Source organism: Microcaecilia unicolor, chromosome 7 (genome assembly GCF_901765095.1).
Source record: "Microcaecilia unicolor chromosome 7, aMicUni1.1, whole genome shotgun sequence".
NCBI classification, from domain to species: Eukaryota; Metazoa; Chordata; class Amphibia; order Gymnophiona; family Siphonopidae; genus Microcaecilia; species Microcaecilia unicolor.
This window is the reverse complement of record NC_044037.1, coordinates 160,326,611-160,340,000: the sequence shown is the minus strand read 5'-3', so window position 1 is coordinate 160,340,000 and position 13,390 is coordinate 160,326,611. Positions and strand designations below refer to the sequence as shown.

Sequence of the window (13,390 nt, the reverse complement as noted above, 5' to 3'; positions counted from 1 at the left end):
TACTCCAACCAGAGTTACACCTAATCACACTGACCACCCTTCAACATCTTCAGTCCTTCTGTGACTGTTCTCTTGTGCTTGACTGCTTAAATATTTTAAATTTAAATGCTTTACTTTTTGTCTATTAGATTGTAAGCTCTTTGAGCAGGGACTGTCTTTCTTCTATGTTTGTACAGCGCTGCGTACACTTTGTAGCGCTCTAGAAATGTTAAATAGTAGTAGTAGTACAGTGGTGGAAATAAGTATTTGATCCCTTGCTGATTTTGTAAGTTTGCCCACTGACAAAGACATGAGCAGCCCATAATTGAAGGGTAGGTTATTGGTAACAGTGAGAGATAGCACATCACAAATTAAATCCGGAAAATCACATTGTGGAAAGTATATGAATTTATTTGCATTCTGCAGAGGGAAATAAGTATTTGATCCCCCACCAACCAGTAAGAGATCTGGCCCCTACAGACCAGGTAGATGCTCCAAATCAACTCGTTACCTGCATGACAGACAGCTGTCGGCAATGGTCACCTGTATGAAAGACACCTGTCCACAGACTCAGTGAATCAGTCAGACTCTAACCTCTACAAAATGGCCAAGAGCAAGGAGCTGTCTAAGGATGTCAGGGACAAGATCATACACCTGCACAAGGCTGGAATGGGCTACAAAACCATCAGTAAGACGCTGGGCGAGAAGGAGACAACTGTTGGTGCCATAGTAAGAAAATGGAAGAAGTACAAAATGACTGTCAATCGACAAAGATCTGGGGCTCCACGCAAAATCTCACCTCGTGGGGTATCCTTGATCATGAGGAAGGTTAGAAATCAGCCTACAACTACAAGGGGGGAACTTGTCAATGATCTCAAGGCAGCTGGGACCACTGTCACCATGAAAACCATTGGTAACACATTACGACATAACGGATTGCAATCCTGCAGTGCCCGCAAGGTCCCCCTGCTCCGGAAGGCACATGTGACGGCCCGTCTGAAGTTTGCCAGTGAACACCTGGATGATGCCGAGAGTGATTGGGAGAAGGTGCTGTGGTCAGATGAGACAAAAATTGAGCTCTTTGGCATGAACTCAACTCGCCGTGTTTGGAGGAAGAGAAATGCTGCCTATGACCCAAAGAACACCGTCCCCACTGTCAAGCATGGAGGTGGAAATGTTATGTTTTGGGGGTGTTTCTCTGCTAAGGGCACAGGACTACTTCACCGCATCAATGGGAGAATGGATGGGGCCATGTACCGTACAATTCTGAGTGACAACCTCCTTCCCTCCGCCAGGGCCTTAAAAATGGGTCGTGGCTGGGTCTTCCAGCACGACAATGACCCAAAACATACAGCCAAGGCAACAAAGGAGTGGCTCAGGAAGAAGCACATTAGGGTCATGGAGTGGCCTAGCCAGTCACCAGACCTTAATCCCATTGAAAACTTATGGAGGGAGCTGAAGCTGCGAGTTGCCAAGCGACAGCCCAGAACTCTTAATGATTTAGAGATGATCTGCAAAGAGGAGTGGACCAAAATTCCTCCTGACATGTGTGCAAACCTCATCATCAACTACAGAAGACGTCTGACCGCTGTGCTTGCCAACAAGGGTTTTGCCACCAAGTATTAGGTCTTGTTTGCCAGAGGGATTAAATACTTATTTCCCTCTGCAGAATGCAAATAAATTCATATACTTTCCACAATGTGAGTTTCCGGATTTAATTTGTGATGTGCTATCTCTCACTGTTACCAATAACCTACCCTTCAATTATGGGCTGCTCATGTCTTTGTCAGTGGGCAAACTTACAAAATCAGCAAGGGATCAAATACTTATTTCCACCACTGTATGTGTATCCTCCCATACCTCTGGTGGGGAAGACTCTGCTGAAACTCAAGCAAGACTGAGGAACCATGATTCTGATTGCTCCCTTCTGGCCGTGTCAGGTTTGGTTCCCTCTTCTTCTGGAATTATCCTCCAAAGAACCGTGGAGATTGGAGTGTTTTTCGACCCTCATTACTCAGAACAACCTTCAGTCTCTGGCTCTCACGGCCTGGATGTCGAGAGCGTAGAATTCACTTCCTTGGGTCTCTCCGAAGGTGTCTCCCGGGTTTTCTTGCTTCCAGGAAAGATTCCGCGAAGCGGTGTTATTCTTTCAAATGGAGGAGGTTTGCCGTCTGGTGTGATAGTAAGGCCCTAGATCCTCACTCTTGTCCTACACGGACCCTGCTTGAATACCTTCTACACTTATCAGAGTCTTGTCTCAAAACCAACTCCGTAAGGGTTCATCTTAGTGCAATCAGCGCCTACCATCAACGTGTAGAAGGTCAGCCTATCTCTGCACAGCCTTTAGTTATTCGCTTCATGAGAGGTTTGCTTTTGTCAAAGCCCCCTGTCAAACCTCCAACAGTGTCATGGGATCTCAACGTCGTTCTCACCCAGCTGATGAGGCCTCCTTTTGAGCCACTGAATTCCTGCCATCTGACGTACTTGACCTGTTACTTCAGCTCTTAGAGTCAGTGAGCTTCAAGCCTTGGTAGCCCATGCTCCCTATAAGAAATTTCATCACAACAGAGTAGTCCTCCGCACTCACCCTAAGTTCTTGCCGAAGGTTGTGTTGGAGTTCCATCTGAACCAATCAATTGTCTTGCCAACATTTTTTCTCCGACCTTATACCCGCCCTGCTGAACGTCAGTTGCACACATTGGACTGCAAGAGAGCAATGGCCTTCTATGTGGAGCGGACAAGCCCATTCAGACAGTCCACCCAAATGTTTGTATCATTTGATCCCAATAGGAGGGGAGTCTGTCGGGAAATGCACCATTTCCAATTGGCTAGCAGATTGCATTTCCTTCACTTATACCCAGGCTGGGCTGACTCTTGAGGGTCATGTCATGGCTCATAGTGTTAGAGCCATGGCAGCGTCAGTGGCCCGCTTGAAGTCAGCCACTATTGAAGCGATTTGCGAGGCTGCGACGTGGTCTTCAGTCCACTAATTCACATCTCACTACTGCCTTCAGCAGGATAGCCGACGCGACAGTCGGTTTAGGCAGTCAGTGCTGCAGGATCTATTTGGGACTTAGGATCCAACTCCAGCCCTCTAGGCCCAATTTTGTTCTGTTCTAGGCTGCACTCTCAGTTAGTTGTTTTCTTCGTAGGTCAATCCTTGTTATGTCCTCGCCGTTGCGATGCCCTATTGACCTTTCTTTGTTGTTTTGAGTGAAATTGGGGGCTAGGGATACCTCATCAGTGAGAACAAGCAGCTTGCTTGTCCTCAGAAAAAGCGAAGATACATACCTGTAGCAGGTATTCTCCGAGGACAGCAGACTGATTGTTCTCACACACCCGCCCTCCTCCCCTTTGAAGTTCTTACTTCTTTTCATCTTTGCTTTTTGATCTAACTGATGTCCCCGCGCAATGGGCGGGAAGATGGCCGTGCATGCACAGTGCGCGCGCCTGCACGCGACCGAAGGCTCTAGCAAACTTTTGTTGCTAGGGATATTTCCGGACCTCAGGGCTGCCGTGGGCGACACCCATCAGTGAGAACAATCAGCCTGCTGTCCTTGGAGAATACCTGCTACAGGTACGTATCTTCACTTTATGGAGCAGCTGACTGCTTCTGTATTTAAGAAAAGTCCAACATCAATTTCATCTTAAGTCCTGATTTCTTTGGTGTACATATTTGTAATCTCTTCTTTGCATGATCTTTCACATAAGGGTATTTGATATTCAGTGGTGTCATACACTAGATAAATTAGAGCACCTGCACTTAGTTTTACTTCATTTAAATACACGGTCCTTTTAATTAACACCACTGAATATAGATTTATATGGCAGTTGATGCTGACACATCTAGTTGAGTTAGGCTTACTAATTTGTTGCCCCCAACAGGGGCTTTTGTACTAAGCTTTGTTAAAGCAACAGCTAACACATGTTATCTGACACATTAATAGATAACTTGGAATGAGGTGGAGAATGGGCATGGACTGCACCTTACAGTTTATATGGAGATAGTTACTGTGTGTTAACTGTTAACAAGTAATTCTGCACAGATAAGGCCTCCCAAATATGTGTAGCGTACTGCATCTTATGTGAGTGCAGGTGATACATGATATTTTCCTCTGTGTTTAGCTGAATGAGAAACTACTGGGTATAACCCAAACAGCTAATACAGAGGTTTTGCAGTAACAAGCAGTTAGTTTTGTTAATTAATGCATAGTAACTGCAAAATCTTGCTCTACTTCAATAAATAGGACTTTTAAATAGATAAGTTTTATGGAGAGTACTGAATTTTGTCACTCCAGATAAATTTTTGGACATTCCTCAGCCCGCCCCAAACCCCACCTCTGAGTATATGCATAACTTTTATCTATGTGGAGGGTAATTTTATAAAGTTGGGTAGAGTTAACACATGTTTTCATGCGCTATTTTATGCCTGTTTTATAAAGTCAAGTATGTGCCTACCTGAGTTGATAAAATACTAGCATAGTGGCAAAAGAATGAGTGTGCATGTAGGCACTACTTCTTGTGCCATCTCTATGATTTCTATAAATGCTAGCATGTACTCTTTGCATGTACATATATAAATTAAGGAATTTTATAATCTGTGCATTTAAGTACAGATCCTGCCCATGCTGCTCCCAAATTCCACCCAGTCCACACCCACAGTGAAAGTATATGACATGAAACTTCCACATGTACTTTCATGCTAGGTAGAATTTTATTATGTTATTTACATGCCTAAGATGCTTTTCATTTGCATATATTTGTAGCACTTAAAACTAGGTGGCAACTTCTAACATTTCCTACATAACTTGCCAGAGTGTAGTAACCAGGAAAGTTATGCATATACTGCCAGATTCTATATATCGCATCTAGCGTTCCACACCTAAATCCAAGCATATTCAATGGGCTGGGAAATGGGCGTTTCCTGGGCATTCCCAAATTTACACACATTGTTATAATATGGTCCACTGTGTAAATCTGTGCGCAGGGATTTATGCTACGTTTTTGTTGGTGTAAATGGATGCGCGTAGTTGTAGTCGCTGGGATAGCAACTAAACGTATTCTATATACCGCACCTACATCTTGTAGCATATGCTTAGGGGAAAATGATTTCCATATGGATTTTCCAGGTGTCATATATAGAATCTCCCCCATATGGTTTCAGCATTGTTGACAAGCATACCTGTCTTTTTCAATATTTGGTCCAAGACTTAAGCAACTACAGCTCATTCAGAACATAGCAGGATGATAGCCACTGTAGGTTGTATAGAGGGGCAATTTCGAAAGGGACGTCCAAGTTGCGATTTGGACGTCCTTGCAAAATGTTGAAATCCAGGGACGGGGAATCCTGTATTTTCGAAATAAGATGGACATTCATCTTTCGTTTCAAAAATACCATCAGAGAAGTCCAAATCCTTAAATGTGGACATCCCTAGATTTGGTCGTCCCTAGACATGGATGTTTCTGACTTTCGGCAATTTTCGAAACAAAAAACATCCTAATGCAAGCCATTTGGTCATGGGAGGAGCCAGCATTTGTAGTGCACTGGTCCCCCTAACATGCCAGGACACCAACCGGGCACCTTAAGGGACACTGCAGTGGACTTCATAAATTTCTCCCAGGAACATAGCTCCCTTACTTTATGTACTGAGCCCCCCAACCCCCCCAAACCCACTACCCCCAACTGTGCACCACTACCATAGCCCTTACAGGTAAAGGGGGGGTACTTATATATGGGTACAGTGGGTTTGTGGTGGGTTTTGGAGAGCTCGCTGTTCCTTCCACAAATGTAACAGGTAGGGCAGGTATGGGCCTGGTTCCGCCTGTCTGAAGTGCACTACATTACCCATTAAAACTGCTCTAGGGACCTGCATGCGCTGTCATGGACCTGAGTATGATATCTGAGGCTGTCATAGAGGCTGGCACGACATATTTTTAAAGATGCTTTTTGAGGGTGGGAGGGGGTTAGTGACCACTGGGGGAGTAATGGGAGGTCATCCCCGATTCTCTCCGGTGGTCATGTGGCCATTTCGGGCACCTTTTTGTGCCTTAGTCGTAAGAAAAACAGGTCCGGGTGAAAACGGCCAAGTGTTCGTCAGGGACGTCCTTGTTTTTTTCGATTTTAGGTCAAAAACATCCAAGTGTTAGGCATGCCCAAGTCCCGCCTTCGCTATGCCTCCGACACGCCCCCTTGAACTTTGGCCGTCCTTGCGACGGAATGCAGTTGGAGACGTCCTAAATCGGGTTTCGATTATACCGATTTGGACATCCCTGGGAGAAGGACGTCCATCTTCCGATTTATGTCGAAAGATGGATGTCCTCTTTCGAAAATGAGCCCCATAATCATTTACTCTAGTACTACATTCTCTAAACTGGCTTCTGATGCAATATGGCTCTCATTGAGTTGGTGCCATTACTATATTTCAGTGGAATATAGAATCTGAAGTGGCATGGTAGATCTTGTGAGATAATTCTGATGGATTTCTTTTACTAGATGACCTAAATATCAGGGGAGAATGCTAGATGATGTGTACTTGAATTTTAGCATGTCTTATGACATGGTTCTCCATAGGCAACTAATAAATTCAGCACCATTGCTATGGTCGTAAAGTGTCTGACTGGTTTAAGAACTGGATGAGTGGAAGGCTACAAAGAGTAATGATAAATGGAGTTCAAGGAAAGGGTATTACCACTAGCACTGCATTGATCATTGGTTTGGTTCTTTTTGTACATTTTTGTAAGTGATATTGTAAAGGGGCTGTTGGAATAAGATTTGCCTTTCAAATTATACCAAAATCTGCAACTGGATAGACACCTTAGAAGGTATGGAAAACAGGATTCTAGCAAGCATGAGGAATGGTCTGGCAGCTAAGATTTAATGCTACAAAATGCAGGACAATTAAATTCTTCTACAAAAACCCAAATGAGCATTAGAGTATATGGGATAAGGTATTTTTATGCACAAAAGAAGAGCAGGACCTGGGGGTGGCCAAACAGATAAGATACAGGAAAAGCCAGAAAGATGCTTGGGTACATTGGGAGACGAATGACCAATAGGAAAAAGGAGTTGATGGAACAAGACCACACCTTCCCCAATATATTTATTTATTTGGATTTAGCACATACATTTTTCAGTTGTAGTTACATTAAAGTACCCCAGAGGGCTTATAGTCTTAATTTTTGTACCAGAGACAATGGAGGGTTAAGTATCTCTCCCAAGATCACAAGAAGTACCAGGATTTGAACTAGGATTCCTTGTTTGTCAGTCCAGTCTCTAACCAGTAGGCTTCTCCTCCACTCTGGATGGTGTTGGTTTAGAGGGTGGATACTAAAATGGTCAGTGATCTTTGTCATAAAGCATATAGGGCATGACTGACTTAACCATTAGACAAGATTAGGTGGGTACCTAGGATGACAGAAAAAAGCAGCTGCAGTCAAAGCAAAACAATATAGCCAAACACAAAAAACTATCAATGCATATTTCTACCTGTAAAACAGTTCGTATTTAATTGTATGATGTTTCAAGTATGCATAGAATTGTAGGATGATCAGGGTTATAGAGTTTAATTATCAAAATCTTGGCGAGAAGAGCTGATGGGCTAGGGACCTGACAGTTAATTGAGGGTGGGGTGTAAAGGCTGAGGGTTCACGTAGGGTGCCCATTATTTTGCACTGGCCCTGATATGGGGACAAACTTAAAGAGCTAGACATGTATACCTTGGAGAAGAGGAAGAAACAGAGATACACAGAAATATTGAAATATTTCTAAGGGATAAATACAAGGGAATCAACATTTTTCAATAGAAAGGAGGGTTTGGAACAAGGGGACAGACTCAAAAGTAATCTAAGGAAACTTTTTTTTTGCAAAAAAGGTAGTGGTCATGTTGTTCTTCATAAGTAATCCAAAGATGATGATGTACATAATCATAAGTCCATGCAGATATGCCTGCAAGAATGAAGAAAGCAAGCTATTATATCTAGAGATGAAGGTGGAGTCTGAGTTAGCACAGTAGAGATATTCAGGAGTTACAAGCAGTATTTTTTTTTAACGGAAATAAAAACTGCATGTCCCCAGTATGCAAGTGGGAAACAGACTGCTCCTCTTTATTTCTGACCATCTTAAACCATCAGGGAGCCTTACTACTGTTAACTAAAATATTATTTTTCCTGGGGCTGAAAAATATCAGATAAGTGTAATGCTTCCTTTCTTTTGTTCTGTCCTTTTTCTTTTTCTTTTTCTTTGCTTTCCCTTTGGCCTTGGCTTGAAGAATGTGACTGCACAGAACCTTGGGGTGGATGCATTATGGAAGAAACTGGGTATGGCTTCAAAAATACATAAGAATTATAGAGCTGGAAGGAAAAAAGTATACAATTTAGATTTTAGATATAATTAAGATTTAATTACTTATTTCCAAATCTGAGGTTATAGCAAGTTACATTCTTGCACAGTCGAATATTTTTTCTGCACTAGAGAGCTTACAGTCTGAAGCTAGATTTACTAACCTGCATTAATTTTCATTTAGTGTGCATTAATGTGATTAACACAAATTAGTAGTAAATAGGCCCCATTTGAAATAAAGGGGTGTATATTAAATAACACTCATTATAATGTAAGGATGTATTAATAAATCTAACCCTTAGTTTGTTGCCTGAGGCTTTAGAGATTGAACTGATTGCTCAAGATTACAAAAAGAAATATGATTTTTACTCTTCTCTGGTTCTCAGCCCACTACTTTAACCATGAAAGCTACTCACCCACTTCCTCCACAGTATTTGATAAAGTGTTCCTATGCTTAATAATAGTCATTGCTAAAATACAGGACATAGTACTCCATCATAGCATGCCAAAATTAGAGCATCTTAAGGGCAAAACCTCATCAATAACTGTTGGGGGTGGTGTTGGCACTATGGGGAAGGCAGCCATGCTGTCAATATGAAGCAATTGTCATTTCCATGCATTATCGGCATGGTCTTACACCTTTGGAGTTATTTGCTGCATTAGCAGTTAATGTGCATTGCACTCATGTTAAATGACAGGTGCACTCCCCAGGCCCCTAATATAAATTTCCAAGTTAAATGTTTAATGTGGCAGTTCGCGTACCCTAACTGTTAATGGTTAACATTAAAAGAGCAATGCTTACAATTAGGTGTTGGGAGGGTGTATGGTAGGAGCATATTCTACAGTATAAAGGAAAGTAAGTGCCTACATTTCCTTTATAGAAATTAACATACCCAGGTATAGAAGTGTGTAGGTGCTTAGGTGTGAGCACTTATGCCAGCAGTAGAGCAGATGTAAGGGTTAGTGCCTGAGTGCTGCAGATACCTATATAACTTACAGTATTCTGTAAATTACATTTGTAGGTTTGAGCTCCGTTCATGCTCCACCAAAGCTAGGCTCATATACATCCCCCTTGAAAATACTTGCTATGAAAGTTAAGTGAGTATTTACAAAACAGCACTTAGGCGGGATTTTGGTAGTTACGCACGTATGTGCACACATACAGGTGTAAATGGCATTATTCTAACCGTTTACTTGCAGACCTCTGGATTTTATCTATGGTGCCTAAAGTGGCAGGACCAACTTTGTGCACATTTTCAAGATGCATACATAAATAAATTGAGCATCAGTAATTGGGTGCTAACAACCAATTATTGATATTAATTGGCAGTCATTAAAAACTTGCATGTACATCTGAATATGCCTAACTCCTATGGTGCAGATCTCAAAAGGGGGCATTCCAAAAAGTTGCATACGGAATTACAGAATACTGCCAAACTGCGCCAAACATGGGCGCCAGCATTTACACCAGGTTTCAGCAGGCGTAACTCCAATGCCTAAAAGTTAGGTGTGGGATCCATGCTAAATACTATTCTATATAATATGTGCGCCCTTTATAGAATAGCGCTTGGTGCTAAATTTTTTAACGCCTAAGTTTCGACATCATTTATTGAATTCCCTTCATAATGGGTATACAAATGTTAGAGCCTATGTTATCAAATTACCTTCTAAATGTGTGGATTTTGAGTTCTTTGTAAACAGCACACATTAAAAACTGTGTTAATACTTAGTGCAATTTAGTAAATATGCTCCAAGACAGGTCTTGCACTTTCACCAACCACAGTTGCACTCTGTACAGTGTAAACCTCTTGTATTTTCTCTCACTGCTCTTTCTGCACATGTAGACATTTTTGAGGGAGGAAGGGCAGTTTTTAAAGGGACTTTGCACGAGTAAACAGGTGTCATTAGCAAAATTGGGAGGGGGGTGAAGAGTCATGGATTTCATATACCACATTTCTGTGGTACAGCCCAAGTGGTTTACATTCATTATGTGCAGGTTCCTTTTCTGTCCCTAATGGGCTCAGTTATACTTTTACTTCTAAAGCATGGTAAGGTATGTGAGACTCCTGGTCAGTTAAACCCCACTGAGCTTGCTCTTCACCGATATTAACTACTACTACTTAACATTTCTAAAGCGCTACTAGGGTTACGCAGCGCTGTACAGTTTAACAGATAAGGACATTCCCTGCTCAAGGAGCTTACAATCTAAAGGACAAATGTACAGTCAGACAAATAGGGCAGTCAAATTGGGGCAGTCTAGATTACCTGAATAGAGGCTAGGTTAGGTGCAGTCCGGGGGCAGAACTTGGGTGGAGCCAGCACTTAGCTGGTTAACAGTGCTATTCAGTCTGTTAACTAGTTAAGTAAGTGCATAAAGTTAGGACAGCAAGAAGGCTGGCTTAACTTTATACACCAAGTTAACTGGGCAACTGAATATCAACCAGTGCCCAGTTAACTTCTGGGTCAGTTCACATACCAGGATATTCAGTGCTGAGAACTATGCATCCCCTGGCATTAAATATCCGGAGTTAGTTCAGCCCACAGCTGTGAGCAGTTTACAAGCCACTTACTGCCGCAAGCTGAGTATTACCTCCTGTATTTTTTAGTGAATCTTATATTCATTTAAATTATTTGTCATTTTAGGGTATACCATCCAAGAAAATTCTCAAAGTGCAGCATTGCAGAGTATAAAGAGTTTTTAAACAGAGGAGGAGGCTTCTGTCTTTTCAATAAGCCAACAAAGGTAAGGTAATTCAGTACAGCAGTATTATTACTGGGCTGTTATCATTTAACCATTATGATAAATTGAGCTGTAAAACATTCTTTATAAGCCAATATTCCAGTAAGCTTTCAGTAATGTTTAAAAATTATTTAAAAAATGTTTTCACTTAAAAATAGCTTAGTCATATGTAGTGTAAACTAAAGAATTGGTGGTAGCAAGTTATGCACATCTGCTTAAACCAGTTTTGTTGGAAATGTTTTCAACTAGACTTTTTTAAACTGTTGCTTGGCTACATTTTAGTAGAAATTTGCTAACAACTTTTATTTGCATTGCAGTTTAAATATGAGCTCATTTATCAGTTTTTGACTCTATTAAACATTGCTTTGAGAACAGGGAGTCAGCTTAAGTTTCGAGAGCCAATTTTCAGACTCTCTGTAGCACTTGTTGAGACTCCAAGAATCTGCAAGCTGATTTTCAAATGACAACTCCTTTGCAGAAAAACTAAGAGGGTGATGGAGATGGGATGTAGGGGGAGAGACTGTGAGGAAGATGGAAGAAAAAGGTTAGTTAGACACAAAACGTTTCCAGACAGAGGAATGGATGGGATACATCGAAGGGTATTGAATGAACGTTTGGACGATCCTGGTGGCTTCACTTCACTGTCTGACCTTTTTAATGCTTTTTAAAGTTGAGAGTAATCCTGGAAGACTGGAGAAGGGGATGTGGTCCCGTTCTATAAAAGGGAAAGTAAGGAGAAAGTTGAGAACTATAGGCTGGTTAGTCTGACCTCTGAGTAAATTAACGGAAATACTGATAAACAGATGTAATCCAATGGATTACAGGATCTGAAGCAGCATGGTTTTACTAAAGGTAGGTTTTGTCAGAGGAATCTGATTAATTTCTTTGACTGGGTGACCAGAAAGTTGGATCAAGGGAGAGTTCTCTATAATGGTGTACTTAGATTTTAGCCATGCCTTTGATATGATTCCAAAGAATACAGTTTATAAATAAATTGTGTGACCTTTGTATGGGCCTTAAAGTGATCAACTGTGTTACAGACTGGTTGAGTGGGAGGTAAATGGCGTTCACTCAGGGGATAAGGGCATTATCAGTGATAAACCACAGGGATTGTTTTTTGTTCTGATTCTTTTTAATATTTCAAATGGCCACAAAAATAAGGGCAAAAAAGGCTGCGTTTCAGAAATACAGAAGAACGCAACAAGAGGATCATGGAAAAGACTACTGGATTAAACTCAAAGAAATGAATAGGGAAATATGGCTAGCAAAAGCACAAGAAGAAGAAAAATGGCTAAAGATGTAAAGAGAGGTTTCAAGACCTTTGCAGATATATTGGAGAAAGAAGAAAAGCTAGGAATGGAATTGTAAGACTGAAAGATGCTGAGAATGGCTATATGGAGTGTGATGAAGATAAAGCAAGCTTGTTAAATACTTCTCTTCGGAGTTTATAGAAGAAAACCCTGGAGAAAGGACCACATTTGGCTTCCGAGGGTGTATTTGCACCATTCACAGAATAAAGCATTTATAAAAGGCTTGAAAATCTGAAAGAGGACAAAGCTATGAGGCTAGATGGTATACATCCCAGGATATTGAGGGAGCTCAGAGAAATCTTGGCAGGACCTCCTAAGGATTTATTTAATAGATCTTTAGAGATGGGAGAGGATCCACACGATTGGAGATGAGCAGATGTGGTCCACAAAAGCGGGGGCAGGGAAGAAGTGGGAAATTACAGGCTGGTAAGCCTCATGGTGGTGGTAGTCAAAATAATGGAGTCACTGCAGAAGGAAAGTATAGCTAACTTTCTGGAATCCAATGGGTTGCAGATTCCGAGGCAGCATGATTTACCAGAGGAAAATCCTGCCAAATGAATCTGATTGATTTATTCGACTGGGCGACCAAAGAACTGGATAAAGGACATGTGCTAGGTGTAATCTACTTTGTTTTCAGCAAAGCTTTTGATACAGTTCCTCACAGAAAACTCATGAATAAGCTGAGAGGACTGAATGTAGGACCCAAACTAGTGAACTGGATTGGAAACTGGTTGATAGACAGTCGACAGAGGGTGATGGTAAATGGAATTTGCTCGGAGGAAAGAAAGGTGAGTAGTGGAGTGCCTCCAAGGTTGTTACTGGGGCCAATTCTGTTTTAATATATTTGTGAGAGACATTGCTGAAGGGTTATAAGGAAAGGTTTGCCTATATGTGGATGACACAAAGATATCAATAGAGTGGATACCCCAGAGGGAGTAGAAACCATGAGAAGAGATCTCCAAAAATTAGAAGAATGGATATAGGTGCAGGGTGATGCACTTGGGATGCAGAAATCCAAAGGAG

At 41.6% G+C, this 13,390-nt stretch overlaps 1 protein-coding gene across 1 annotated transcript in view; it reads left to right on the top strand.

The window, feature by feature from the left end:
* The window catches only part of ADAM23 (ADAM metallopeptidase domain 23), a 1,183,145-nt gene that overhangs the window by 708,248 nt on the left and 461,507 nt on the right, over window positions 1-13,390 (top strand). The window contains exons 15-16 of the mRNA XM_030210005.1: window positions 8,247-8,295; window positions 10,961-11,060. Coding sequence (XP_030065865.1) covers window positions 8,247-8,295; window positions 10,961-11,060 — 149 coding nt within the window. The remainder of the gene's footprint in view (window positions 1-8,246; window positions 8,296-10,960; window positions 11,061-13,390) is intronic.